Source organism: Mus caroli, unplaced genomic scaffold, assembly GCF_978045245.1.
Source record: "Mus caroli unplaced genomic scaffold, Mus_caroli_1 scaffold_18, whole genome shotgun sequence".
Lineage (NCBI taxonomy): Eukaryota > Metazoa > Chordata > Mammalia > Rodentia > Muridae > Mus > Mus caroli.
In genome coordinates this window covers 66,740,135-66,767,890 of record NW_028227273.1, presented here as the reverse complement: position 1 = coordinate 66,767,890, position 27,756 = coordinate 66,740,135, and the positions used below count along the sequence as shown (strand labels likewise).

The following is a 27,756-nucleotide window of genomic DNA, read 5'->3' as shown; positions in this document are numbered from 1 at the left end:
TGAGAGACCACGGGAAACTGGTGAGCTGTTCTTGCTGTGCACACACCAGTTTCTCATAAATTGGAAGTACCGGGCAGCCCGCTGATCAGAATAAACAAACAAAAAGAATATTAAGGCTCACCAGTAATCACTGGTGACCTCAGCAATTTTATTAACAAATTTATTTCCCTAATTGGGAAGCATAGTGCAGCGCTGGGCTCCAGGGCATTGTAGTAAGCTTCAGTGCTGCAGAAGAAGGAATTCATTAGACCTGTTTGCTCTGGTTTCTTATTTACTTGTATCCACCATGCTTGTAAACATCATCTTGGGGTTCCTGGTCTTCTAGTTTCTCTACTTCCAACACATACCCCCACCTGCACCCAAAATAATAAATAAATAGAAATGGAGAATACAGCCCAACACTGTGGGCTCCTCTGGGTGCACTCTGCTTCCTCTGGAAGCTGCAGTTCCAGGTCAGGGACATCACATGGTCACAATGTGGAAGACTTGCTAGTTCCACTAGGCTGCAGGGACCCATCCCCTCACATTTAGTTGGGGGGGAGGGAATCACTCATCCTGTCCCACCTATGACTCATGGGGGAGGCATCAGCTCTGTCTACCTGGGGAGGGGCTGATCCACACAAGCGGAATATTCTTCAAGGCTTCTTCCAGGGTCTTCTCCCTCCTGGGGGTTTTTTAGGGGTTGAAGACCATGGCCTGACAACAGAGAAGCAGTCTGGAATGCAGGCACCCTGCAGCACCACAGTGCTAGCTAGCCTCTGACCCAGGCTACACCCTCCTGTGCACTTGACAATGACACCCCGTTTTGGAGCTGCACTGCGCAAGCTGCCCGGTGGGGGGGGGGGGTGGCTGCCTGCAGAGCAGATTTCTTTAGCAATTGTCAACACCACCCGCCACATGCAGAGATGGCTTTTGAAGGTAGATATGGTTATTACAAAGACACCTACGGGGTAAATCTAGACTACCCTAGCTTGGGTCCCTTGGCCAAAATCTGCAGCCCGGAGAAAAATCCCAGAAAGTTCCAAGAAGCTTCATTCTCCTTGAATATCCCGCAGAATCCCAATGAGGTTTTCCAGGCCAAAAATATAGCCAGGATCTGGTCCCTCGTAGGTGGTGTGCTCGTTCCAGGAGCCCTTGTATGTTGTGTGAGCGAAGTCAATCATCCGGACATCGACTTTGGCCGGGTCTCCGGAAGTGACGCCACCGGAAGTGCTGCCTTGGGTGGTCTGGGGAGGCTCCCCATCATAGATTATGAGGACGGAGCTGGAGTAGAAGCGGTAAGAACTCTGGCTCTTGATGACAGTGAGCAGCGCCTGCAGCCTACGCAGGATGGGCTCCAGGAGCTCGGCGCGGAGGCGGGTTCCATCATGGAGGAACTGAGAAAGGGCTTGCCTGAATCCCTCCACCGAGAGCTTCCTTCCATAGTACTTATCTTTGCAGAGAAAGCTCTTCTGATCAGTTTGATAAACCTAAGGTTGGAAAAGAGAGAGAGGAAAAAATATATATATGAAGGATTGTAAAGGATTGTAAACTAGAAGAAGAAGGAGGAGAAGACGACGACGACGACGACAAGAAAAGTGCTGTAGGAGATGGCTCAGTTGACAGAGAGCTTGCCTAGCAAGGTCACATCTCTGTGTGCAATCCCCAGTACTGCATAAACTGGGCACTGTGGGGCAAGCCTGTAAAACCAGCACATGAAAGGCACAGGCAGGAGAATCAGAAATTCAAGGTCATCCTCAGCTACGCAGTGAGTTCAAGGCTAGCCAGTGCTACTGTATCTCAAACCAAACCAAACTTGCCTGTTCTACAGTAGCAGCATAACAAGCCCCTATACAAAGTGATTTCCAGGTGATTTGGGAAACAGCGGTCAAGATGCACAGGAGATGGTCTCTCATCATGCTCCAGTGTGGTGTGTATATTTTCAACTATTTTCTTTGCAGGTCTAGTCCCAACCGGAGGCCCAAAGAGCCTTCACCTGCAGAGGTGACCCTCAGCGCACCACTCTGAGGTTTAGATCTCCTCTCCGGTGAATTTCCAATATCAACTTTCCAAGTCGTGATTTAAATCTTGGCTTCTGGCCACCTTCAGTTCGGATATTAGCAAACCCAAGCTGGTAGCTGCATCTGAAATCAGGCCGGCAGACTCGGAGAGCCACTCCGATTAAGTTCTTCTTCCACAGAATTACTGAGTCTTTTCTTACAGCTTTGAAGCATTCAGGGATAGATCTTCCAGACATTGCTTCGAATGTCTGTGAATTGTCTCCAGGTAAAGAAAACAGGCTAGCTCAGATATACATAGGACCTGCAGGCAGCCAGCACGGCTGCCGGGAGCCTGGGAGTCAGAGAGGTCCTCACCCTCCCTCTCCAGCAAGTGGTCCTTTCTTCACTGCCTCTATTTCCTGCCCTTGGCATGCCGTTCAAAGGGAGCGGGCAGAAGAGAGGTGTTGCTGAGGATGCCATGGTGGCCACACCCAGTCCAGACAGCTCAGGGGGCAACAGAGACTGAGTCAAAGCCTGCAGCTGCAACAGCAAGGGGGGGGGGGGACTTGGCACCTGGAGACAGAGCTGCCTGTAACTGGCTAACCCTGTTTGATGCCTGTCTTGCCTTCGTATTACATAATGTGTTTGTTTTGTTTTTAATCAGAAAGAGATGATAAGCTTTTGGAAGGCTGAAGATGGGCTGCTAAATTAGCCTCTGCAAACACACGACAAGCGTCACTTTTTAGATAAATCAGATCACTTGCAGAAGGCTGGAGGTCCGCAGAGAGATTCCTTTCACTCCACAAATCATCTCGTTCTGTTCTCTCGAGGATTGCATTCCAAGCCTTCCCAGGGACATCTGTGCAATGAATTTATGGACTCAACTTTCAGCTTCAAGGGGTGGCAGTTTCAATTAAGGAAAGCTATAATGTTTACCGTCAAAGCAGAGTCTGGTTTTGTATTGAGTAGACAGGCTGCTGGGGGGATGGGCTGGAGTCCTGTCTGTTTCCCTACAGCCCTGCCATCATCTTATAAGAACAGAGGTAGGGGAGGTGTAGGACCCAGGCAGTAAGGGAACAAGCCACCCCTGTGACTGGGTTCAGTGGCTTCTGACCTTCCCATTGGCTAACCCAATCAAGCAGCAAAAAGAAGCAGAAAGGCTGAATGTCGAAGAGAGATTGGCTAACGGGAAATCAAAAGAGTCAGTTGCCGGCCTCTGACCCCTGCAGCTAGCCCTTAGCACCTACCTGCATGCCACAGATGTGCACGCCCAGATAAGTAAGCCATCAGGTGTATTTTCTCAGCTCTTCTCTAACCTCTGCCCCACACCGTCATTAAAAGTCCCTCCCGGGGGCTGGAGAGATGACTCAGTGGTTAAGAGCACTGACTGCTCTTCTGAAGGTCCTGAGTTCAAATCTCAGCAACCACATGGTGGCTCACAACCATCTGTAATGAGATCTGATGCCCTCTTCTGGGGTGTCTGAAGACAGCTACAGTGTACTTACATATGATAAATAAATAAATAAATATTTTAAAAAATAAGGCCCTCCCAACGAGGGGAGGACCCTCAGGACCACTGCATAAAGTTTTAACTGCCCCAAAATGGTGTTTTGGACTATCCTCATGGGTGCTCTGTAAAAAAAAACAAAAAACAAACCACCTGTGGGGTGGGAATGCAGAATAACAGCAAAGCCTGCAATCTCAAACCTCAGTGGATGGTGCAGAAGATTAGGAATCCAAGGTCAGCTCTGGCTATATAAGGAGTTTGAAGACAACTTGGGATACTTGAAGTTTTGTTTTGGTTTGTTTTGGTTTTTCGAGACAAGGTTTCTCTGTATAATCCTGGCTGTCCTGGAACTCACTTTGTAGACCAGGCTGGGCTAGAACTCAGAAATCCGCCTGTGTGCTGGGATCAAAGGCTTGTGCCATCACGTCCGGCTGATACTTGAAGTTTTGTCTCAAAACACTGGGCTGGAGAGATGGCTCAGTGGTTAAGAGGACTGACTGCTCTTCCAGAGGTACTGAGTTCAATTCCCAGCTACCACATGGTGGCTCTCTTCTGGTGTGTCTGAAGACATCGGACATTGTACTCATATACATAAAATAAATAAATCTTTAGAAACAAAACCAACCACCTCCACCTGGCATCTCAGACCAAGAATATCTATTTCCTTGCTTGAAAAGCATCCGTCATGCCGGGCAGTGGAGCCTGGTCTACAGAGTGAGTAGGACAAAAAAGAGAAGAAGGAGGAGGAGGAGGAGGAGAAGGAAGAAAGAAGAAGAAGAAGAAGAAGAAGAAGAAGAAGAAGAAGAAGAAGAAGAAGAAGAAGAAGAAGAAGAAGAAGAAGAAGAAGAAGAAGAAGAAGAAGAAGAAGAAGAAAGGAAAAAAAGAAAAGCACCCATCTGTCAGCTTCCTCTGTTGCTCCCTTGCTCCCTTATGGTAAGGAGCTCTGCAGGGAAGGGAGGGTACAGGGCAGGGGTGGGGGTGGAGTGAGAGTGTGGTAGACCTACGGGGATGCCGGCCTCTGACCCCTGTAGCCAGGCCTCAGCACCTACCTGCATGCCACAGATGCGCACGCCCAGACAGGCCGAGGTGCTCTGTGCGCACTTCTTCATGTGACGTGCCTTCTTCTCCTCGGATGCATCGTCTCCATGCTGGCGGGTCCCCATCTTCAGATCCAGGATGCAGGGCTGCTTGTACTGTGACACCACATTTTCCAACAGCAAGAACCCTGGATGCGCTAGGTCAAGGAACGCTCGCTCTGAGGTCGTCAATCAGGGCAGCTGAGGCTGCTGGCCATTCTTCCCGCCTCACCCATGAGCCTGGCTATTAAGGATGCAAGATATTCGCTGGCAGCCCGCTTTAATAAGTCCATTTATTTAGGGGAGTTTATGAGAAGATTTTTTTTCTCTTTTCCATTTTTGCTCTGAGGTTGAAATTTAAACGCAGGCATGAAATTCCTGGCAGGCCGTGGCCAATTTACATTTGTGGCAGGGAAATCTCGGGGTTGAGACCTCCAGATGCTGTGTGACGCTGAATGGGCCTGCACCTTCTGGGACAGGGGGTTGATGCTCGCCTCAGAGGAAAGTTGCAGGAATATTAATTTCAGCAGAGTAATTATCCTTCGGAAGCCTCCTAGGGATTAGGGCGGCAGATGTGTCCTGGTAAATACGGCAAGAGCAGCCACCGGGTTTGGTTTTGTTTTATTTTTCTGGGAAGAACCCAGAGGGTTGAAGGGCCTAAGCTACCTGGCCAGGGAGGTGGGGAATGGGAGGGGAGTTAGGATAGAGTGGAGGGGTGGGGAGGTCTGGGAGGGGTGGAGGGCATTTTTGTTGTAGGGAAAGGTCTGCCTCCCTCCCCTTAGGGTTTCTCCATAGCTCATGGGCTGCAGGCAAAATCTGAAGGGAAGAGATGTTGCAATGGAGTGAGGCATAGAGAGACTTCCTCCTGTCCCTACCTAGCCCTAGCAAGGGATCCTCCTGTCTCCCCAGTAACACAGCTCCATTTCTCCCATATGTTGAAGTGCCAGAGACATGCAAGCCAGGCTCCCACTTAGCCACTAGTGGGCTGTCCCCACGCCCTCTGAGTTTTCCTTTGAAAGGAATCTGATTTCTTCAAGACCCTGGGCTTGTGGGTTCAAACCTTCAGATCTCCCTAGATCTGTTTCTCCTGTGAGTGTGTGTGCATGTGCATATGTCTGAGTATGTGTGGCCATGTGTGTATGTGCGTGTGCATGTATGTATTTGCTTGTATGTGACTGCTCCTGTGAGTGCCTGTGCATTTGTATGTATGTGTGCATGTGTCTGTGTGTCCATGTGTGTGCATGCATGTGTGTGTGAGTGCATGTGTGTGTTTGCATGTGTGTGCCTGTGTGTGTGCGCACACGCGCGAACCATTCGTCCATCTGTTTCTCTGTCTCTGTCCTCCTCTGCGCACACCTGCCCTAGGGATTGTGAGCAACCCTAGGTTCCAGGGTAGTAAGGATACGGTGCCTCTTGTCCTCTGGGTACTGGGAGCACAGACGAGTCAGGTGGGCTTGGTGACAGTGCAGGCCCCATGGGTTAAAGCCCTTTCTCTCCACCTGGCTCCCATCTTCACTTTCCACCAGCGGAGAGGCCTGGGTACTGAGGTGGCAGTCGGACCTCAGGAGTACCTTGGCTGCACTGTAGAGAGAAGCATTTGAAGACAGCTCAGCAGCTGCCAGAGGAAGAAGGATGGCTGTGGCTCATCGTTTGGGCTCTTTGGCATGGCCTCTGACAAAAGCCACCCAAACCACTGCATAGGACTCTCACCAAACCACTAGAGATACCACAGGGTCCTGACACCAGATCATGCCAGGTATAGGTCTCTTCAGTGTTTTGTTTTTGTTTTTTTTTTTTTTTATGTACTACCCCCCCCCCCCAAGGGCTGGAGTGATTTAGATCCACTCTTGCTATCAAGGTGATAAAGGGAAGGGATGTGACCCCACCTGGAACCTCCAGGGTTGGGGGGTCTAGATTCATGCCCTGGTGTGTGAGGTCCTTGAGACCCCACAGTGCCTTCTAGAGTATGCTCTGCATCTTGGCCCCAGCTATGAAGGGACAGCCCTGCGCTGAACCAAAAACTTAATTAGATCTGAAGCTCCTTGGGGAAGAGCAACATGGTTACTGTATCAGCTCCTGCCCAGGGACTCTGGGAAAGGTCAGCAGACAGTCATCAGAGGCTCCTAAGATCTCTCTAAGGTCCTTAGGCCCCTGGGGCTGTTTTGTCTCCAGGAGCTCTCACTCTCCCTAACTCTTCCCTGTGATCTGCTAAAAGCTGACTTCCAAGAGAAATTAGGCACACTTCCTCTCTGTAAACTATTCCAAGGTTTGCGCCTGCATACTCTCCCCCTGAGACCTGCATGGTCTCAGTGAAGCAGGTATTTAATTAAACCGAGTAGGTACCAGAGATCTGTTCTGGAACACACACCCTGCCTGTGTTAGCTCCGAGTCCATCCTCCCCAAGAAAGGACAGGCCTTTCTTTTGCAACAGCCTTTATCGGAATGTCTCAGTTTCTAGAAGCTAACCCCCACGTGGACTGGTTGGCCTTGGGCACAGTGTGGTGCATGCTGAGGGACAGTCACCCAGCTCCCTGTTCCCTGCTCAGTGGTCCTTACCTCTCCTTCAGTGAGCGAGCCAGCTGGGTGAGGGGGCAGGGGCTGCTCTCGCTGCTGGGTGTCTGCTGAAGTGTCTGCCAGAGAGCTACCGCTCTGGACTCTGGGGAGACCTGGAAAGGCTCCAGGTTCTCCTTCAGTGGGTTGGCAACCAGGCCGAGGTGGCCTCTGCTGTCTCTCCGGAGACGCACTGTGATGGTACCTGCAGGACACAGAGGGAGGGGAGAACACACTGGGTCATGGGTCATAACGGTTGAGTTTAATGGCCCTAGGCAGTTTCCTTCTCTCCCTCGAAGTTCTCTCAAGGAAGAGTCAAGACTAGGGTGGCTCTGCCTGAACCTGAATATGTCCCCAGCGCCTACCCTGGAGCTAGGGATGTCCTAGGATTGTTTCTTCACCCCACCTCTCACACTTCCTACATTGTTCTAGAATTAGATTCCCACCTTCAAGGTTGCTCACACCTTCCCTGTCACACCAGGACCAACAATCCATCCACAGACAACCTGGGATCCCTTAGAGCTGGTCCTCCATGAAGGTGCCTTCCCACCTCCCCGCCTCCAGGGGGCGCCAATGAAGAGAAGCCTGGCCCATCCCTTTTCCATTCCCCTCTGCCTGCTCAGCCATCTCTATCCTCTCATCTGTCTTCATCCAGCCAGCTTCTTCTAGAAAGCCCTCCTGAGGCAGCTGCGGGACTCAGGGTTCTGCCCTACTTCAGACAGTCTTCCCTTCTGCCTTTCCCACTGGTACCCAGCCATCATCGCTGGCTGAAGATAATAGCATGTGGGATTTGGGATATGTGTTGTTCTTGGGGGAAATTCTAGATCAGTGGTTCTCAACCTGTGGGTCGTGACCCTTGGGGGTCACAAATCAGATATCCTGCATATCAGATATTTATATTACGATCCATAACAGTAGCAAAATTACAGTTATGAAGTAGCAACAAAAAGGTTTATAGTTGTGTGTGTGTGGGGGGGGGTCACCATAGCATGAGGAACTGTATTTAAGGGTCTCAGCATTGAGGAGCTTGACACCACTGCCCTAGAATCTTCAAGGTTTCCCTAACACAGGGTGCTTTTAACCTCCACAGCTGGTAATCAAAGCAGGAATGTCACGGGCTGTGTAGGCAAGGACCTCCCTTGAGCTCATCTGAAATGCTTTGCAGTCTCCCCGATACTTTGGTGGGACACAAAACGACGGATGAGGGGCAGTTAGCATTGCACAGTCACCTTGTGGAGTCCTTGTCACAATGGAGAAGCCCGGCCTCCCTCTGTGGTTCCTGGCCTTGCCTTAGTCCCACATCATAGACAGCCTTCCTTTCTTTGAGAACGGGACATCTGGTTGTCCTGCCTGCCTGCCTGCCTGCCTGCCTGCCTGCCTGCCTGCCTGCCTGCCTGCCTTCCTTCCTTCCTTCCTTCCTTCCTTCCTTCCTTCCTTCCTTCCTTCCTTCCTGGTTTCACCCTCTTCTCAGCTTCTCCGCCTGCCGGGTGCTGAGGAGCTGACCCCATCCAGTGCCCGGATGCCTTCCCGTGCTTTCTCTTATTTCTCAGTGGCTCTGGCCAGTGTGGCTCTTGTAGAGGTGAGGGGTCAGGAAAGGAAGTTATTCAGCTATCTGTGTCCCTGCCCTGTGTCACTGTGGGTAGGTCAGGTGCTGCAACGTTCCACCGGAGTCTCTTTTCCCTCCCTCCCACCCTGCGTGTTTGAAGTGGTTACAGTTTTCAGCGCAGGAATTTCTGCAAAGAGCCCCTTACAAAAACTCTCTTGAACATGGTGTGTGTCCTACTGACGGAGATGGAGAGGAGGTAGGGTCACATGTTCTATGTGCTCTATACTTGTTTCTCCCCAGGCTCCTTGGTTACCTCCCCCATATGAGTGGCTACTCCCCCGAGCAGACAGGGAAGCCTGCTGATTTATTTTCCTGAATCTCGGCCCAGCCCCTGGGGACTGTCAGTGTGGACCCCCACTCCTGGGATGGCTCTCCAGAGTCCACTATACCCAGCCCAGTGGAATCCCTAGGCAAGTTCTGTCATCTCAGATTCCTAGTGGCCTCATTCTGCAGCGGGGGAGGGACATTCAGTCCTCTCAGACTCTTGAAACATCTGCTTCTCCTCCACCCCTCCCAGGTCTCCATGTCCTGAAGACACAGAGTAGTAAATAATGCTGTTGATGTTTGTGCTTATCTGACACCAGCCTGAACCACGCCTGTCAAGCTCCATCATTCTGTGCCTGGGAGTGGCCAGATAGGGATATTTCTTTATCTCTCCTACTCTGTGTGGCCCAGGACTGGCACTTTCCCCTCGTGGTTTTGAAGTTACAGCACATCCATAAGTTGATGCAGAGGGCTGGGGGTCGGGGTGGGGTTGGAGTCTGAGCCAAGGTCACACGACCAGCGTGCCACCTAACACGTGCCTGCTAAGGAAAGGGTATGTTATAACACATTTCCCAAGATTCCATGGAAAGTCTGACACAATTGGGTTCTGTTTACCCACAAGTGCATATGGGACACTCCTGCTGTGTTCCCAGAAATACTGGTTCTGGCCAGTCTGTTCTGTGGAGGGGACAGAGAAGCCACGAGTGGAGCCCTGCATGGCCTCTGTGTTTCTAGCTCGGAGTCCTCGGGCAGGAGGTGTTTGTTAAGGAAGGACACCCTCCTAGCTCTCAACGTGAGTCCTCTTTGACAAAGGGAGAGCCCTAGTCGTCCCCGTGCCTGTCCTGGAGTGAGTCTGTGCCCTTCCAGCTGCCTAGTGGGTCCAGGAAGCTCCACTGGCTTAAAGCAATGTCTTTTAGGGTCTCTTAGAGTTCACATTCCCATCTGGCAGCCCATGGCCTTTTCTAGTTGAGAGCCTACGGTGACACGGCTGCCAGAAAACACAGTTCTTGGCAGCTTGTGCCCAGGAGGCCTCCCCAGAGAGACAAGAAATGTGACCTTCCCCGCTGCTCCAGGCCCCACGCCTGTCTGAGCTCATCGGGTCGAGTGCCTGTGTAAAGGCCGGGGAGAGGGGGTGCAAATAACCCACAACTGATATAACCCAAAAGTCATTTCCATTTCTCATACAGCCAGAGCTTCCAGCTCAGCATTCCTGCAGCTCTCTCTCTCTGTTTCTGATGGGCTCATCATCTTGTCCGGCTGTCTTCTAGCTCCTGTGACCTCCTTCTCTCCTCTCTCATCCAGCCGGGGCTCAGCACAGCTCTCCCCTGGAGCTGGCCCATTGAGATCTCCCTTGTAAACTGTGCTGAGCTGCCTGCCCTTGACCCACGAGAAGGCAGACTCTCTAGTGCTTGGGTTGTGCTATATGGTCAGGAGGCTTTATGTCTGTGGGTCTTAGACCTGGGATCTGTTGCTGAGGCCCTACTGGGAGCCTTGGGGCTTGCCATAGCCTGTCCCATGCATCTCAGCCCAAGAGTGTGCCAGCTGGGCAGACAGAGTGCTTACTGCCACGATTGGCATGCCCGGAGCATCTCAGCAATTTCGGTTTGACCAAACAGCTTCCTGAGCCTTGGCAGAAATTGTATCATGTGCTTATTTTAAGCTTATGAGAACATTCACCGCCGCCATCTGTAATATGAATCTGGCCAAACCCTCTACCAACTGAGCCCGGGTGCCTGTCCTCATTCACCCAAGGCTGAGGGAGAGGCAAGGAACTCAGCCTCAAGAGGGCCATATTAGGAGTCCAGCTAAGGTCTAGAATAAGCTGCAGGGACACAGCACTCTCCTTCAGAATGCCATCCTAGCCCAAATTCTCCCTGATGTCTTTGTTGGGGAAGGCACTGGGATGGGCTCCGTGGCACGCAGTAGCCATTTTAGAAATGGCTCCACCTCTCTGCGAAAGCTCTTTCTATGCGGGAGCAGAAGGTTGTCTATCTGGCTGGCACGATGTTTTGCCTAAGTACTTCTGAGAGAGTCCATCTCCTCCCTCCTGGGGCTAGATGGACCCTGAAATGGACACGCCAGGTGTCTCAGTGGAGTGGGTGAATAGAGCCAAGAACCCACAGAGCTACACATCAGGGCTTCACACCCCAGGCCCACCTCTCTCGGCTGTGTAGCCCCAGGCAAGCTGGCTTTCCTCATCTGCGTCTCTGGGGTTATGAAAGTGTTGGCTTCTGAGAGGAGTTATGAGGTTTATGTAAACTGGGGCATGGAAGCCTCTTGCAATGGCCCAGAGCAAGGCCAAGGGACTGGCCACTGCAGCTTCTTACTGATTAAAACCAGCCACCTCCATTACTGGTCCCCAGCTCTACTGTGAGTTCCTAAGAGTGAGTGGGGGAGCCCTACTGGGCTCCGAGCCGTTTATAGGGTCTCCTCACATTGCCTGGATCATGCTCCAGCTCTGCTTCATCAAAGCCTGGCTTTGGGATGCCACCAAGCCCTCTCAAGCTGGCTGGTACTCATCCATTATCCTAGGGAGTCAGGAGGTTCCTGGCTCCAGCCATTCCCCACTGTGTTTAGAAACACCATTTGTAAGACATCCCAAAGGCAAGGCTGACCTAGACCCCGTGGCATGTCCATTTAGCTACAACCTTCAGCCAGAGGTACCGGCGGCATCCCTCAGCGCAGGAGAGTCTGACCTACAACTTCCCTGCTTCGTGATGGTGGGAGCAAAATGTATCCAGGAGAAAACATCTTTTGATTTCTCAGTTTTGATCTTTTCCTAGACTGGTGATACAAGACACAGGCCTCTCAGGACACCAGGCAGGGGCTGCCACCCCCAGTTGATTCCATGCGGCCACATGCTAAGCTGGGGCATGAGGTAAACTCTGTTAAGTGCATTTTTTTTTAAATTTATAATATTTTTAACTTACAATGTTTATTTGTGGCTGTAAGCCTTTTTTTTTTTTTTTTTTTTTTTTCTAAGAAGAGAGCGTCTCTAATTGGAGTTAGCAGAGCCCAAAGAGGCATTCCCAGGAACCAGAGGTCTGTCTGGGCAGGTGTCCAGTGCCCGAGGGTGCCCTGTCATCCCCAGCAGACCATAGGCATGCATAGACAGGACATTGAGTCTGTGTGAGTGAGGTGGGGGTCTCCTAAAGACCCGAACAGCCTCTCCCCTTTGCCCAGGGCAGATCCCCACAGTTTTTTTTCAGCTCTAGAGCTGCGCCAAGCAAGCGTGAATTGCTGCAGGCAGGAGTCCGCCTCACGCAAGGACCTGCCACCCTTTGCTATGCTGAGTTCAGTTACAGAAGGACAGACATTAATTCCAGTGAATTGTCTGAGAAGATAAACAATGACCAGCCAGGCAGCACTGGCCTGTGACCTCGGAAGACTGTGGGGAAAGGCTGGGGCATGTAAGAGTGGGGCCCCACAGACAGCCAACTCTCCTACCTCCCAGGACGTCACAGAGGCCCAGTGTGAAACAATACTCAGAAGTCACATCCAGGCCCAGGGCGTGGTGGTGCCCAGCAGCCATCATTCTTGTCCATGGTCAGTGTTAAACCTGAACTTGAATCATGACCCTGGGTTCTGATTGACAGGTCCAGAATGGAGTCCAGGAGTCCTGATGAAACTCACACTCAGAAACACCAGCTCAGCCACATCTAGCCTCCCCAGCTGTCCTGCCACTGACCACAGCTGGTTTCTTTATTTTCTGACCCTTGAATTTGCTACGTAGCTAAGGGCAATCTTGAATGTCTGGTCCTCCTGTCTCTACTCCTGAGAAAGAGTATTCCAGGCATGAACTGGGGATGGAAACCAGGGCCTCACGCATGCTAGGCAGACACTCTCCGGAGGACCGAGGCACATTCCTAGCTCCCCACAGTGGTTTCTGATGGGCTTACTTGAGTGTCATAATTGCCGTCCCTGCAGACTGGGCATAGGGCAGCAGCCTTCAGTCATGAAAAACTAAGTTCTTTACGGAGGGCCTGTCCTCTAGGAACCCACTCAGCTCTGGGCTGGCACCTGGCAGTCAACTCTGTAGGACCTCATTTGCCAACCCCTGGGTGTGGACCAGACTCTTGCCCTTGGATCTGGAGCGGGGTATCAGATAAGAAAACCAAGAGGAGCTCTCTTCCCACCACCACCTTGTCCTGGGCTCCAGAACACACCCTGCCCACCTTATAGTTTTCTCAGATGCACACACCAAAAGGCAGCCTGGCCTTTGGCCTGTCTGTATAGAGTAGGTATTCTAGACTCCTAAGCAAGTCCTGTCCCAGATTCCCCATGTCTTGTCTGTCCTGGATCTCCAGAGGGAGGCCCAGGAAGCCTCCCTTGGCTCTATGTTTAGCCACAGCCACACCCATGATGTTCCCAAAGCACAGAGTAGAATATGCATCCCATCAGAACCCCATAGGACTGGGCATCCTTTACGCCATGGCCAATTCTTCGATGCTGAGTGGCTTGACCTTATCTCCAAAGCCATTAAACACTCACGATGTGGGAGCTTAAAGAGATTCAGTGAAGAAGCACCAGCACAGCCCTACTGGGTGCAGGGATGAGGGCTCTGTCTCCACACAGCCCATGTCCAGTGACAGCACAGTAGCAGCAGCAGCTGAGCCCACCCTGACCCCACCCCTTACTCACCTTTGTACTTCGGAGTGAAGCACCTCATGGCCAGTGGCAGGGACTCATAGAATTTCTGTTCCTGGGAGACAAGGGGCTTGCAGACTGTGTAGGCATCATACTGCAGCACACTCAGGTGGCCCCCGACCTGGTGCAGGAAGGGCTCCAGCGGCACACCCACCCCTATCTTCCCCTTGTCCGAGCTGTGCCGCACCACCATGGCACCAAGTCCTCCCAAGGAAGGCAAGAGGGAGAAGCTGCTGTTCCCACCAGGTGGGTGGTCTGGCAGCTGACTTCTCTGTAAAAAACAAAAAAAGTAAAGAAAAACAGAAATTATATGGTGTATTCTCGGTGTGTGTTGGTGTGTGTTGGCTTTGTACTGTTGTGTGCCAGTGTGTACCAGTGTGTGGCCCGTGGACTCGGTTTTGCTTTGATTTTGTGTTGTGTTTTGCTTCTGATATGATTTTTTATGAGTAACTGGCCATGGTCTGTTTCCATGACTCAAGGGTGAGACTACATAATACCCTGCGTCTTCTGGATTTAAACACTGAAACTTAAAACTCACAAACAACCTGCATGAGAGGGAGTTTCCAGGCTCAGGGTCTAGTCCTGACTTCTCCTGCCACGTTGCCTCTTTCTCCTTCTGGAAACATCCACCTCTACCCAGGGAGAAGCCAACAGAGCTGCTGGGTCCCCGCTGTCTGACAGGGCTGTTTTATTTCTGTAGAGCAGAGCTATGCTCCTGCAATTTGTGATTTTTTTTTTAATGACTGTCATATACAGCCACTGTGTGACCTTGGGCAGGTCACTGAAGCCACCTGGGTCTCAGTTTCTTTATGCAGCAGACAAGAATGCAGAGTCAGGCACAGAATTAAGACAAAGGTCCAGAAAGTCCCCTGAGCCTGGCACCAACACCTCCTCTGAGCTCCCTAAGGTGGGCTTCCCTGACCTAGAACAAACCCTGAAACTCTGGAAAACTAGTTTCTAAAGTCATTCTGACTCTCTCGGAAGAGTGTCAAGGAGTCCGTGAGGGAGGCTCTTCTGCCCAGTGTTTGTCCCATCTGAGAGGACATTCCCACAGCAGGGCCCTCACCACAAGTTATTAATACCTCTCCCTCTACTGGAGACTGGGCAGCACTGGGCATCATTAACCCTCTAATTGACCTTCACTCCAGGCCCTGGGCATGGCTGGCTGGCTCCACAAGCAGCAGTGCCTATATCACTTCGTTGGACTTACGCTTACAGAGGCTCTCCTGGCTGCCTGGGCTGCCAGCGGACCACGGTATGAAAAGCCCAAGTCTGGCCTTTCCCTGTCACACAGGGTCTCCAAACCAGCCCGTGTCCTTCAGGCCACAGAGTGTGCCTGTTAGAGAGGGAAGGGCTACAGGCCCTGCCTGGCACCTGCGCATTTGCTTAGGATATTGGGGTGGCTGGTGAGGTTATTGGGGAAGGCAAGGGTAAAAGCCTGAGATGAGAGGCTGGGCCAGGAAACCCAGAGGGCTCGTTTTGAACCTCTGTCCTGAGGTGGGGTGAGGCCACCCGTGTGTGTGTGAGGGGGTGTGTGAGGGTCTGTGAGGGACAGGTCAGGGGGTGGGGTGGCTTTCAGGATCCTTGAGAATCTGGGGATATGTGTGGACAGATAAGGAAATGGGACCCAGACCACATGGCCCAAGGGTGATCAGCCTGTGGAGATTTACCTTGTCCCCAGGCAGTGTCACTTGTGGTAACTAGAGGAATGGCTAGTCTGTAAAGTCCATTTATAGCCACTCCTGGAAGGAGGCTAGCCAGGCTCCTGTGTCACACTGGTCTCCCTGAGAACAGGCCCATACTTGCCAGGCATGGCTCTCAGATGCCAGTTTAAGCCTGCCAACGCACACTGCCTTGTTCCACACAGTCCCTCGTACTGCCGCACACATAGCTGGGCTGTAGGTCACATAGCAGTTTGGATGTTGTAGGTAGACAGTTTAAGCCTTATGATGACCCTCCAAGGTCACTGGAACTTTCAGCCCTTATGACGACCCTATGAGGTCACTGGAGCTGTCAGCCCACTTTCTGGCTGAGGAAACAGAAAGGTCAAGAGGGTTTCCTGTGTGCACCAGCTGGTATGAGAAGGACCGAGATTTGAACCAAGACCCGCTAGGCTTGTCTGCACTCAGTAGCTCCCAGCTTGCTAGGAGGCTAGGATGGTTATCATCAGATGTCCGTTATCTACCTTAAAAGTCAGGAAACCGCCCCAAAGAGAGGCTGGGATTTGCTCAGAGTAACCTACCTTTAAGACACGAGCTTTACCGTCCCCGTCCCCAATGTTAGATGGTCCCTGCACCTCACTGAGTGAATGTGTCTGTCCTGGTGGGGTGCTTGGAAAGAGTGGAAGGCCAGACAGTGGTGGTGCACACCTTTAATCCCAGCACTTGGGAGGCAGAGGCAGGCGGATTTCTGAGTTCGAGGCCAGCCTGGTCTACAGAGTGAGTTCCAGGACAGCCAGGGCTACACAGAGAAACCCTGTCTCGAAAAACCAACAACAAAGAAAAAGAAAAACAAAAAAGAACGGGGAGAACCACAAGGGGCTGTGAAGAGCTTCTGGCCAGGCTGCCAGCACCATGTGAGGAGAGTGTCCCTGTCAGTAGAGACTCTTTCCTCCCGCTGATGACTAGAGCGTGGCCCTCCTCTCCTGTCCTCTCAGAGGCGAGATGCTCAGGCCTGGCTACACCTACTCTGGGAGTTCATTCCCAGAGTAGATCCTGCACTTTGGAGCAGAGCTCCATCCCTGAATCTGGGGTTGAGGGCAGCGATCCAGTGCCTTTCCTTAAGAACACTGGGCTTGACGGCTGGGTAAACTGAGGCACTTGCTCTTGCAGGCTTTATGTTTTAGGCCTCAGAGGGTCTCTGTGTTCCTGGGATGCACAGTCTGCAGTTGTGAGGCAGTTGGGGAGAATGGATCGGATGCAGAATGGGCTTAGGGGTGGGACCATGGCTTTCTGTACTGTGTCTGAGGCTTGTTTTCCTTTCATTCCTTTTGTATGGTGGCCCACAACCCTGTGGGTCTGAGGTGGAGGTGGAAGTGGTGGTGGCTTCCATTCTCCAGCCCTTCTCCTAGAAGTCCCAGATCAACAGCCCTACCTGTCTGGGCCTTCTGAGCAGACCCAAAGTCCCTACCCTTCTTCCTATGAGTCCTTCCTCAGATTTGTCAGGAGGCACAATTTCCCCTCCCCCAACTACAACTCACAGAGGCTGAGGCTGAGCTGGTGATAGAGTTTGTTCTACTGTCCACTGCTGTGGCCTTGTCACGAGGCTCAGGGGACAGTGCACACACACAAGACTCCTCCACATGGGCATCAGTCAGTGCATGGGTGACTCTCCAGATGACTGAGAGGCAAGTGAGGCACCTGCCTGAAGGGACACCCCATTCTGACACATTTACAGGAGACCTTTACCTGCTTAGGTTTTTCTAGCCCACACCTCTTCCTCACACCCTTAGCAGTTGTGGAAATGCTTTTAGCAAGAAGGGGCTCAGCAAAGGGCTGTCCCTTGCCCCAGCAAGTGACAGAAGGCCCCATCCCTGGCCCCTCCTGCCCTGTGGCCAGGTCATGTCCTCAATGAAGTAGCACTGGGCTGCACTCCAGAAGCCTCGGGCTAACTTGGGCCTCTGGGGTGCGGCTGTAGGGGGCCGGTAGTGAGTAAGGCCACATCGGGACAAGCCCTTTCCTGAAGTTTTGAGGCCTGAGTGGCAGCCAGCCTGGCTCTGTTAGGTTGGGGAATACTCCCTGTTCTGAAAGGAAGGGGAGCGGCCATTTCGCAAGCATGTATGAGCATTGTAATAACCGGTGCATGAATTCATTCAAAGACATTTATGGGATTCTTAGAGTTTTGTTCTCTCTCTCTCTCTCTCTCTCTTTTTTCCCCTCTCAATCAACAAATTCTAATAGTCAAAAAAGTACTGTAGGCTTACTGGTAGGGGGGAAATTATGCTGAAAAGTGAGTCCTTTGGGATAGAGGAGGGGGTATAGCCCAGGAATGATAAGAGCAGAGATCTGGGTTCAAGTCCCAGCACCACAAATAGCATGTTCTCTCACATGGAAATAGCATGTTCTCTCACATGGAAATAGCATGTTCTCTCACATGGAAATAGCATGTTCTCTCACATGGAAATAGCATGTTCTCTCACATGGAAATAGCATGTTCTCTCACATGGAAATAGCATGTTCTCTCACATGGAAATAGCATGTTCTCTCACATGGAAATAGCATGTTCTCTCACATGGAAATAGCATGTTCTCTCACATGGAAACCTAAAAGGTTGACTGGAAAGTACAAGAGCAATGGCTGGGACCAGAAAGGGTGGGCATGAATCAGGTCCTCCACCTGCAGACACTGGGATACCACAGTGAATCCTACTTATTTGCATAGTTAGTAACGAGGGTCCTATGGAAGGGCTGGGAGTTCTGCATTGGGCTGAGGTTAAGGTGACTATGAAGTGATCAGGAGCAGGGGAGAGGCTGGCTTAGCTTCGGAGAGATTGAAGAAGACCTGCTCAGGGCAGGTATGTAAAGGGAGGCAGAAGACAGGGCAGGAGTAGGTGACTAGAGTGGTGTGTGTGTGTGTGTGTGTGTGTGTGTGTGTGTGTGTGTGTGTGTGCTGAGTCTGGTGGACAATGGGGGAGGCTGGGGAGAGGGGAGCTCAGCCTGCCCTGCTTGGGGGGGGGGGCAGGTCGGAGGAAGGGGGAGGCAGGAAGGCTCAGTGACTGAAATGCTTGCTGTAGAAGCTTGAGCATCTGACTTTAGATCTCAGCACCCATGAGAAGGACAGACGTGCTACAGTGGTACATCCCTGTAACCCCAGCCCCGGAACAGAGAGACAGGGGGGCTCCTGGGGCTTAGCCAAATTGGAGATCCCATGAGAGATCTTGTCTCAAAAACTAAGGTAGCTGCTAGGCACCGTAGCACACACCTTTAGTGCCAACACGGAGCAGGTGGAGGCAGTGGATCAAGGCCACAGTGAATTCTACAGAGCGAATTTTAGGTCAGCCGGGGTAGAGAGATCCTGTCTCAAAATGAAGAAATAGAGGCTGGAAGGAGAGTTCAGTGGTTAGGGGCACTTGTTGCTCTTGTAGAGGACTGGGGTTCGGCTCCCAGCTCCTACCTGATGGCTTCCAACAACCGATATCTCTGGTTCTGAGGATCAGATGATCTGAACTCTGCTGGTATCAGGGACACATATAGTACACACATGCACATACATGGTACATACATGTAAAACCTGCATACTTAATTTTTTTTTGTTTTTTGTTTGGAGACATACTCATAATTTTAAATAAAAAAAATAAGGTGGAGAGATAACCGTGGAAGACATTTTACATCAACCTTTAGTATGTGTGTGTGCGTGCACGCACGCACACGTGCACACACACATACACAAGCTTGCTGGGCCTCAGAGAAGAGCCTGGGAGGGGACAGTCCCCACTCAAATTACAGAGGTACAGAAGCCTTCAGAGAGAACATATCCTGAAAAACCTCAGGTGTTCACGGGAAGGGCATTCTGGGAAGGACATTATTAAGAAAGAGACTGCAGCAAGGCACAGCAGGGCCACACAATTCAAACGCCGAGTGGTTTATGGTCTGCCCTCTCGTCTCCAAAGCTCTCAGGTACATTTCATAGGCCTCTCCGAGCCACCAATTGGGGACAAGTACCATTCAACGTGCTTGTGATGCCTGAGGGGAAATCTTTTTAATCTATTAGAGATGAGAGGACCCGAAACCCATTTAAAACCACTTAGGTGGTAATGGGCAGGGGAGTTTCAGAGTTCCCCACGTGGCTGAGGGCCGTGCATTATCCAGGCCCATCCAGGCTGCAAAAGCAGAGGGTTATGTTTCCAGAAGGAGTTAATGTGTTTGTAAGTCCATTCGAGAACAACCCAGGAGCCCTAGGCCTGCCTGGCCTGCCTGGCTCTCTGGCTGGGTGGGATCAATACAGAGTGAGTTCTGGGGGGGCTGCACACGTCACCTTCCTGGCCGTGGATGATAGATGTGTCTTCAGAGAACATCTATTTCCCAGGAAGGCACTATTTCCAGGCTCTTGGGGCCACGCTCCACACCCCTCGGCCCAGAAACTTATCTCCATACCAATTTCTCTCTTTGAGAAGGGATCTCCCCCGCTTTCCCTCTTAATGTTTAAAATCTCCCAACATTCCCTCAGCTTGAGAACCGAATACAATTTTAATGCCATGATTATGAGTTCGGAAGCCCTTCAGCCACTGACAAATGTACTCAACAGCTCATGCAATGTTCTGAGCTCGCTGCCGAGACTGGGAGGGCATGGGGAAGGCTGACTGCTAGAGACTAGCACCCTAGAAGGGCTCTGCAGAAGCAAGGCTGGGACACTGTCCCTCAGTGGCTCCCGCCCAGCAGGCTTCACTGCCCCATGGCCTCTAAGCTGCACCCAGGACCTCAGACATGACTTGCAGCCCATTCCCCATGTCTGCTGCCTTTCTTTATACAACAGGATTGATCCCTGAATGTGGGCAAGAGGTCTGTGTCCTGGAGACACGGGATTGCCAGAGGCTAGCATGGCATGTTATGGTAGAGATAGCAACAGATTTCTTTCTGCTGTTGCTTATTTGGGTTTGTTTAGTTTTGTTTTTGAGGCAGGGTCTCCGGGCGAGGCTGGTTTTGAACCCAATGTCTTCCTGATTTCGTTTCATTTTCCTGCTTTTGGGACAGGTACTGTTCAGTGTCCTTGTGATGCCCGAGAGAATGTCTTTTCAGTCTGTTAGAGATAAGAGGACCCGAACCCATTTCAGAAGGCGTAGGTGGTAATCGGCTGGGGAGTTTCAGATGCTTGTATTACAGGGTGTGCCACCATGCCCAAGTGACACAGTGCTGAGGACAGGATCCTAGGTTTTCTGAGTATCAGACAAGCTCTCTATCTACTGAGCTACACTTCCCAGCCTCCAGCAACAGTTTTAAAGGTGAAAGCACAAGAATTATGCAGAACATGTGTGTGTGTGTGGTGCGTATGTATACATGTGTGTATATGTGTGTGGTGAGTGTCTGTATGTGTGTTTATGTGTATGTGTATATATGTGTATATGGTGTTTGTGGTATAGTGTGTGTGTGTCCATGTGTGTATGTGTCTATATGTATGTGTATGTGCTGTGTGTATGTGTGTGGTGTGTGTGTGTATATATGTGTGTGTTTGTGTGTATATGTGTATGTATGTGTGAAGTATGTGTGTCCATGTGTGTTAGGTGTCTGTATGTGTATGTGGTGCATGTGTGTGTGTATGTGTGTGTGTATGTATCTATGTATGTGTGATGGTGTGTGTTTATGTGTGTGTATATGTATGCATGTATGTGTGTGTGGTGTGTGTGTTTGCATTCATGTGTGTATGCTTGCTGTTCTTATGTTCTCTTCCCACCAGAGGCCCCTACACTGCCCATTTCTGGAGTGAATCTCTTAGGGAGACTTGCCAGCACACCCTTCCCCGGCAGAGGGCAGCAGTACACGTGTGGATGCCAGGAATATCCAGGAGGGATTAACACTGTCTGAAGACTAAAGCCAGCAGCCCCTCCACAGCTAACAGCCAGTGGGCATATTCTTGGGACACCCTGAGTTTGTCCAGACCTGTCCCAGAGTGCAGAGCCCATAGCTGAAGTTCTCCTGCCCCATCAGGAATGTCTTTAAAAAGCTCCGAAGTCATCAAGACTGGGTCTGTCTCCTCTTATGGCTGCTTCAGCAGAGACAGGGGCCGACAGGGGCTGAGAAATGGCTCTGCACACAGGCAGGTGCCCTGGATTGCACAGGAGCAGAATGCCACGGGGCAATGCAGGCCAACACAACACTGATGCAGACGTATGCCTCACACTCTCACTTCCCCCAGCAGCCTGCAGGTTTCCTTCCGTAACAACCAATGTTCATAAAGTTTATTGCTGTTCCCCGCGGCTGATAGTGAACAAGACAGCAACCATAAGGATTTCTGCCTGGTGAGGATTTATTCAAGTGCCTGTGCAGAGGGGAGGGGCTGCTGCTGGCCCCAGAATGCAGCCAAGAGGAGGCAGAATGCATGGGGGCAGAGGAGGGCTTCTTAGGTTCCTGAGAGAGCATGGTGGGCCTAGATTCAGGGAACCCCCACAGGAGGGACTCCAGCCTCAGACTCCCCATCTGTAAGTACCTTCAATTCAACGGGTGTGTGGCAGAGAATCAGAGGGTGGAGGCGGGGCCTCTGGAGAGAATCAGAGGGTGGAGGCAGGGCCTCTGGAGAGAGAATCAGAGGGTGGAGGCAGGGCCTCTGGAGAGAATCAGAGGGTGGAGGCAGGGCCTCTGGAGAGAGAACCAGAGGGAGGAGGTAGGGTCTCTGGAGACGGAGAGGAATCTTAAAGGTAGGACTGGCTCTTGGTCTAACACAGCTTTAATCAGATGAATTCCTCCTGATCCAGGTGCAGATGTGGCCCATGTCAGAAGGATCGTGACCCTGGGGTTCTGTCAGGACCAAGTGAGGTGTGCTGTGGGACCTGAGCCTCTCATAAATGACTTCGGATCCCTGATGTCTCATGGGTAGTTTCTGAAGGAAGTGTGGCAAGACAGAGAGAGAATGCACAGAGCCCAGTACAGGCTACACGAGCGTGCCTGGCAGCATCCTCTCCGTTTTCCCATAGGGTCTTTCAAGAGGAAAAATTAAACCAGCAAAGCTAAGCTAGGCATGGCGGTGCACACACGTAGCCCTGGAGCTTGGAAGCAGAGGCGCGAACATGTAGGATTCAAGGCTAGACTTGGCTATAATGGCAAATTCAAGGCCAGCCTGGATTACATGAGACCTTATTTCAAAGGAGTGGGGCTGGGTCCCCCTCCCATACCTCCATGTATAACCCTGAGATCATAGAAATGGCTCAGATTCAGGTCTCGGGGGCCACTGAAGACCCTGCAGGCGTGGGGTCTCCAAGATTCTGCCTCTGTCTAGGGCAGCAGAGGTCATTAGCCTTGGTTCATGTCTCCTATGAATGTCTCTCAGTGGCTTCCCTCTGCCACCTAACCTTCTCCAGGGTGTCCCTGCACCCAGGCCCTAAGATACCACCCACAGGTACTGACGTCACCAGACCCCCGTGGTCTCATCCAGGAAGAAGGGTGGGGCTGATGGGACAGGACATGCTGATCCCTGGCTCCAAAGTGTGGAGGGAGGACTCTCCTTGGATGCCTGCCTCTGGGAAGGTTTAACCCAGTCTGAAGGAACGTGGCTGGCTCCAGCCCTTCACCCATGATCCATAGCCACTGCTGTAGACCTGGCTTGCCCACTTGTGGGCCAGGGGGAGCACATTAGTGCAGGCTGAAAGAGGGAGAGGGGGTCATGCTAAGGGGACAAGAAGAAATGGGACATGGACATATGCCCATATCTCTAAATTGCTGCCTGCCCCAGCCCCTGCACACCCCAGCCTGCACAAGCATGCACACACACACACACACACACACACAGAGGTAAATTCCAAGTCACAGACACCTCCAACAGGCCTATATCCCCTATGATTCCCAACCAGTCTGTAGGGAAGCTACCCCACCATGGGAGCTGGCCTTGACACCCTCTGTTCCTCACCCTGGAACCATCCAGGGCTCAGTAAGATGGTTCTTCCCCATCCTACATCAAGGTTGCACTCACCAGAGCCTCTTTCTGGGGGTATCAGGGAGTGCGCAGTAGGGGCTCTTGTCTCTCAGTGCTCTCCTCTGTCTGCAAGCACAGAGAAAGGTCTGGTCCAGCTCAGTTCTCCGCTGGGGCCCGGGTGGAGTTTCCCGTCTAGATCTAGGCTGTCAGTGGCCTGGGTAAGGGAAACCACCTGACCCTCTAGGCCTGAATGCCCAGCTGTCAGCTGGTATCCACAGCTTTGGAGTGGGGCCAGGGGTCTGGGAGGGAAGGGAAAAAGGAGAGAGGAAAGACGAGGAAGGTGGGCAGGGACTAGGAAGAGGGGGAAAGTTTTGGGGGAGTAGGAGGAGGTAGGAAAGAGAATTCAGCTCAGCTATCTTGAAGTGTGACTGGTCCTGAAGTCTAGGTGCTAATTGCTACAGAGTCCTCAATTATTTATTTAAAAAAATCATTTTATATGTGTGTGTGTGTGTGTGTGTATACACACACACACACACACACATATAGATAGATAGATACATACATACATATATACATACATACATATCTGTGTGCATGTATGTGTGAGGGCACACACATGCCATGCCATGCCTGTGGAGGTCAGAGTATAACTTGTAGGCATGGGTTCTCTTCCCCATGTGGGTTTCAGGGATTGAAGTTCAGGGTCAGGCCTGGCGACGTGTGCCCTTACCTGATGAATCCTCTCATCACCTGTCCTTTATGTGATGCTGGGGTAGGACCCAAGGTCTCACACAGAGAGAGCCTGCAGTCTGTAGTGGCTACTCCTGGTCGTCAACTTGACCATATCTGGAATGAACTACAATCCAGAATTGGAGGGCACACCTGTGATCCAGATCTTGAAGCTGGAAGACACAAGTTTCTGACCTGGATCTTAGCATGGAGATGGTGAGTTACAGTGGCTATGAAACGTTTAGGCCTAGGCAAGGTAATACACTCCTTTAATCCCAGGAGATCAAGGCAAGGAGTTCTCTGAGTTCAAGGTCAGCCTGGGACAAATCAAATCCCAGATCTGGGCGACGCCTTCTGCGGGAAGTCTACAGAAGGACATGGGAAGAAGGAAGACTCTCAACACCTTCACCTTACTTGCCAGCACATCTGTCGGAACCGGAACCGGAACCAGAACCAACTTCTACAGAAGACCAGCGGAAACAACTAACCTCGTGGGACTGAGCAACCACTAGATTCTTGGACTTCTCACCCACAGCTGCCCATTGTTGGGGAATTAGACTACAGACTGTAGGTCATCATAACAAATTCCCTTAATATAGGAGTCATTCCATAAGTTCTGCGACTCTAGAGAATCCTGGCTAATACACAGCCCTACTAAATAAGCACTTGCAGACCTACTGATCCCACCTCAACCTTCTCTGTTTTCTTTTCTATCCCTGCTCAGAAGGAAGAACAAGGCTGAACTAGGCCATGTCCTCTCTTTCACCTGGCACCCCCACCCACTCCCAGCTACCTCAGGTGGCTTGCCAAGAGTTGTGGATGCTCAGAAGATCTCAGGTCCAGAGTAAGGCCATCCATCCCTCTGTCAATCCCAAAGTGCTTTCCGGTAAGCACTGTTGGAGGCCTGGTAGTACCAGACTCTCCCAACAGAGGACCCTGTCAGAACAGAGAGAGGCTCAGTCAAATGGAGGGAGCTCAGATTGGACCTGGGAAGTGACCTCCTGACACCAGAAGGAGGAAAGAAACAGTGGGAAGATGGCGGCGGCAGCCGAGGGAAGGAAGACTGAAGGTCCAGCTAGGGTAGGGGGAAGCCAAGAGGATCAGGAGTGATGGGAACTGGGCAGGAGCCCAAGCCTGGAGCTTCTCAGAGGAACCAAGGAACTAGAACACAGTACACTGGAAGTCAGCCTTGGGTTTGCAGTGCAGGGGCAGTGCAGTGCAGGCTGTGCCCCAAAGGGAGCACACTGGTGAAGGCGGATCAAAGACAGAGGCCACCCGGTGTCACCTTCCCAGGGGGCCTTTGGGTGCTGGTGGGAGGGAAGATGAGCTGGGGGGTAGTTATATGAACATCTGGCCAGGGAGAGATGGTGTGGGGTAAAGGGCATACATCAGGTCTAGACTGCCCCGGGTCAGCCTTCCCTTCTATCCTTTAGGTTGATCAAGCTGTGTCCCTCTCAAAGCCTGGCTGGCAAGAGAAACATCTGACTATGGCCACAAAGGCCTAAGGGTACAGAGGAGCTGGGGCAGCTGAGGGAACCTTCACACTGGGCTCCTTTCCCATCTCTGCCCAGATCCCCTTCTGTGGCCTTCCCCACATGGGACAGAACAGAGCGAGGCCCCACCACAAACGTTCCCCAGTGCCATCAGTGAATTCTGGTTGAACGTGGGATGCGGCAAATTACGGGATCATCTGAAACTAAAAGGCTTGCATGTGGGTCTCAGCCTATCCTTTCTCCTTAGCACTTAAAACTACAAAAACAAAAAAGTACAATCAATTCCATGTGTGCCAGCCTCTCCCCAGCCAGGGGTGACCCCAGCTTCCAGGGAAGTGAGCCGGCTTGAGCTCAGCTCCACCCACGGCACAGCTCTGATTACCGTCCTGGTTTCTTCAGCTTTTCCATCTCCTTCCCCCACCCTCAGCTGCCCTCACATGCCTGATCTGGGAAACTTAGAGCCACAGGGGTTGAGCAATCCCTTGAGGGTCTAAAAGGTGTGATGCTTCCCACCCAAGCCAAGTGCCAGTGAGTGGCTGAGCCTGGACTTGAACCCAGGTCTCAAGGAGGGCCACTGCCTGCTTCCTGCTATTGTTATAAAGAGCCAGGTCACCTGTGCCTTCTTTCTCATCTCATTAAGCTCGTCGGGCTCTACTGTGCATCAGAGAGACACAGCTATTACCAAACACCAGAGAGGCTGTGGGAGCTCTTTCTATTACGTAATCAAGTAGGGCACTTTATTTCTGTCCTTGGCCCTGGCCAGCCTCTCTCTGTGCCATTTTTCCAAAGCCTGGCTTTGCTTCTCAGATGCCTTTGTTCAGCCTCTCCCCAGGACCAATCTCCTCCCACAGTTCCCCCCCCCAACCCCCCACCCCCGCCCATCCCCAGGTCTTCTGCTCCAGGACTGATGTCTGCCCTGACTAACATGGCTGTCTCCTGGAACCACTGTGTCTGACCGACACCTTTGGTGGCGCTGAGGCTCACACACACTGTCTCTCATTAACCCCAAACATTTCTCTGATGGCTATACCCTTGCCCGGCTCACCGGTCTCCTGCTTCTCAGAGTGACTCGCTCTGCTTCAGCCCTACACCTATAAGCCATCCACAGCCTCTCCCTTTTCTCAGACTAAGGTCTCCATCCTACCTTCAGTGGTACCTCCTCACTGGCCATGGCCCTGGCCCAGTCCCATCCCCCGCTGCTCTGTCTAAGCCCAGTGTCTGTCCCTCTCCCCTCTGCCTGGCTGCCTTCTCCTCATGCAGTAAATTCCAGCTTGAGAATCACAGCAGGGAAACCCTCACCTACTGACACACCTCGGCTGCTCTTGAACATTCAGACCAGCCTGCGTGTGGTGGCTCCCTGCTTGTCCCTGCTCCTCCAGGATGGGGCCTGGCCTGCTGATCAGCACTGCAGCATATCTTATAGCTCTTTTCTGAATGAGTGAATATCTGGCTTGTTCTGATTCTGGCTTCGCAATGTCTGGCCTGCAGAGTGAGGGAGTACTTCTCTTCTTGGCTTCTCATAGTTCAGGCCCCAGACTAGGTCACCATGGCCCTGATGTGTCCCTCCATACTGGTCCCTGTCCCCATGACTCAGTATTCCAGCTCTCAGTCAGTGACAACTGACAACAGGATGTGTCATCATCCTGTCCCGCCTGGTAAACATGGGTGGCTGCTGACCAGCCGGAATTCCAGTGATGCCCCTTCTCCAGCCACGTGAATTGGTGCATGCCTGCAACCCAGGCATCTGGGAGGTGGAGGTGGGAGCATTGGAATTCACGGCCATCCCTGGCTACATAAGGCCAGCCTGGGATACATGAGACCTGGCACCAAAGGCAAACAAATACCACACCTCACTCCAGCACGGGTTGCCCAGCACGGCATGCCCCATCATTTTTTATCAAGCCACCAGGATCTTTAGGAAGCCAGCATGAAGTACACTTGAGTCTTTAGAGGCAAGGCCTGAAGGCCAGAAATATGCAGCTTTTCCCACCAGGGTCTCTCTGCAGGCCCGGCCAATCTGGTGCCCAGTCTCAGGTGGAAACATCCCGTCTGGGTACTGGACTCTGCCCCAGCGTCTACCAGGGCTCCTGTTGGGTTCTAACAGTTGCATTCCTAAGATCCACTGGGATCTAGATGGCTGTAGCTGCTCCAGCCTTGTCTCCACCTGCTCCAACAAACCCAGGTGTCCAAACTGCAGGATCAGGGGGACTGAACCGTCAGATTGAGGGTCTGCCCGGGAGGCTGTGGTGGTCTCAGCACTTGGATGCCTGGATGGGTGATATCATGGCACCTTTGACAGGCTGAGTGTGTGTGTGCACATGGGGGGTTGGGGCAGCTCTGGGACAAGG

At 51.9% G+C, this 27,756-nt stretch overlaps 1 protein-coding gene and 1 long non-coding RNA gene across 2 annotated transcripts; one reads left to right on the top strand and one right to left on the bottom strand.

Moving 5' to 3' along the window:
* Window positions 1-202: 202 nt before the first annotated feature.
* On the bottom strand, window positions 203-23,436 carry Ip6k3 (inositol hexakisphosphate kinase 3). The gene is made up of 6 exons (XM_021149851.3): window positions 23,244-23,436; window positions 13,624-13,900; window positions 7,119-7,317; window positions 5,968-6,143; window positions 4,536-4,711; window positions 203-1,469 (listed from the first exon to the last, which is right to left on the bottom strand). The coding sequence occupies exons 2-6, from the start codon at window positions 13,820-13,822 to the stop codon at window positions 1,032-1,034; spliced, it is 1,188 nt and encodes a 395-aa protein (XP_021005510.1). The 5' UTR covers window positions 13,823-13,900; window positions 23,244-23,436; the 3' UTR covers window positions 203-1,031.
* On the top strand, window positions 14,773-25,586 carry LOC115029705 (uncharacterized). The gene is made up of 3 exons (XR_003835253.2): window positions 14,773-14,884; window positions 24,640-24,801; window positions 25,349-25,586. It is a non-coding gene; the product is annotated as an uncharacterized LOC115029705 (long non-coding RNA).
* Window positions 25,587-27,756: the final 2,170 nt, after the last annotated feature.